The sequence below is a fragment of the Bison bison genome, unplaced genomic scaffold (assembly GCF_000754665.1).
Source record: "Bison bison bison isolate TAMUID 2011002044 unplaced genomic scaffold, Bison_UMD1.0 scf7180017864333, whole genome shotgun sequence".
In the NCBI taxonomy this organism is placed as follows: Eukaryota; Metazoa; Chordata; class Mammalia; order Artiodactyla; family Bovidae; genus Bison; species Bison bison.
In genome coordinates, this window is record NW_011494905.1 from 1,258,143 (window position 1) to 1,258,659 (window position 517).

The 517-nt window shown below is 72.1% G+C and overlaps 1 protein-coding gene across 3 annotated transcripts in view; it reads right to left on the minus strand.

Moving 5' to 3' along the window:
- Window positions 1–517, minus strand: part of IGF2BP2 (insulin-like growth factor 2 mRNA binding protein 2) — a 170,297-nt gene extending 169,780 nt beyond the window's left edge. For all 3 annotated transcript variants that reach the window (XM_010853878.1, XM_010853879.1, XM_010853877.1), the window contains exon 1: window positions 343–517. In XM_010853878.1, the coding sequence (XP_010852180.1) occupies window positions 343–517 (175 nt within the window). The remainder of the gene's footprint in view (window positions 1–342) is intronic.

Genomic DNA, 517 nt, shown 5'->3' on the forward strand with positions numbered 1-517 from the left:
CTAAAGGGGGGGGGGGGGGAATTCTGGAGAGCAGCTCGGGGAGCCGGGAAACTGGGGGTCCCCGAGAGAGCGAGCGAGCCTCGGGAACCCTCGGGGCGGCACGGGGGTCGCCCCAGGACTGCGGCTGGGAGGGCAAGGGGTGAGTCCAGAGCGGGGGGGGGAGGGGGAGCGGGCCGTCCCAGGAGCGGGCCGGCGGTGAGAGTTGAAGGTCTGGTGCGTGGAAGTGAACGTGAACGCCGGAGCCCCCGCCGGGCGCCGCCCGCAGGGCTCGGCCTCCCTCCGGGCGCCGTCCCGGCCTGAGCAGGGCGAGGCGGGGGGAGGGGGACAGCGCCGACTGCTCACCCGAAAGGGTCTCGATGGCGCGGATGGCCCAGTTCTGGTCGGGGTAGTCCACGAAGGCGTAGCCGGACTTGAGCAGGACCTGTCCCGCCAGGGGCAGCTTCCTGTCCCCGAAGAGCTGCCGGAGGTCGTCGGCGGTGACGGCGGGGCTCAGGTTCCCGATGTAAAGCTTGTTCAT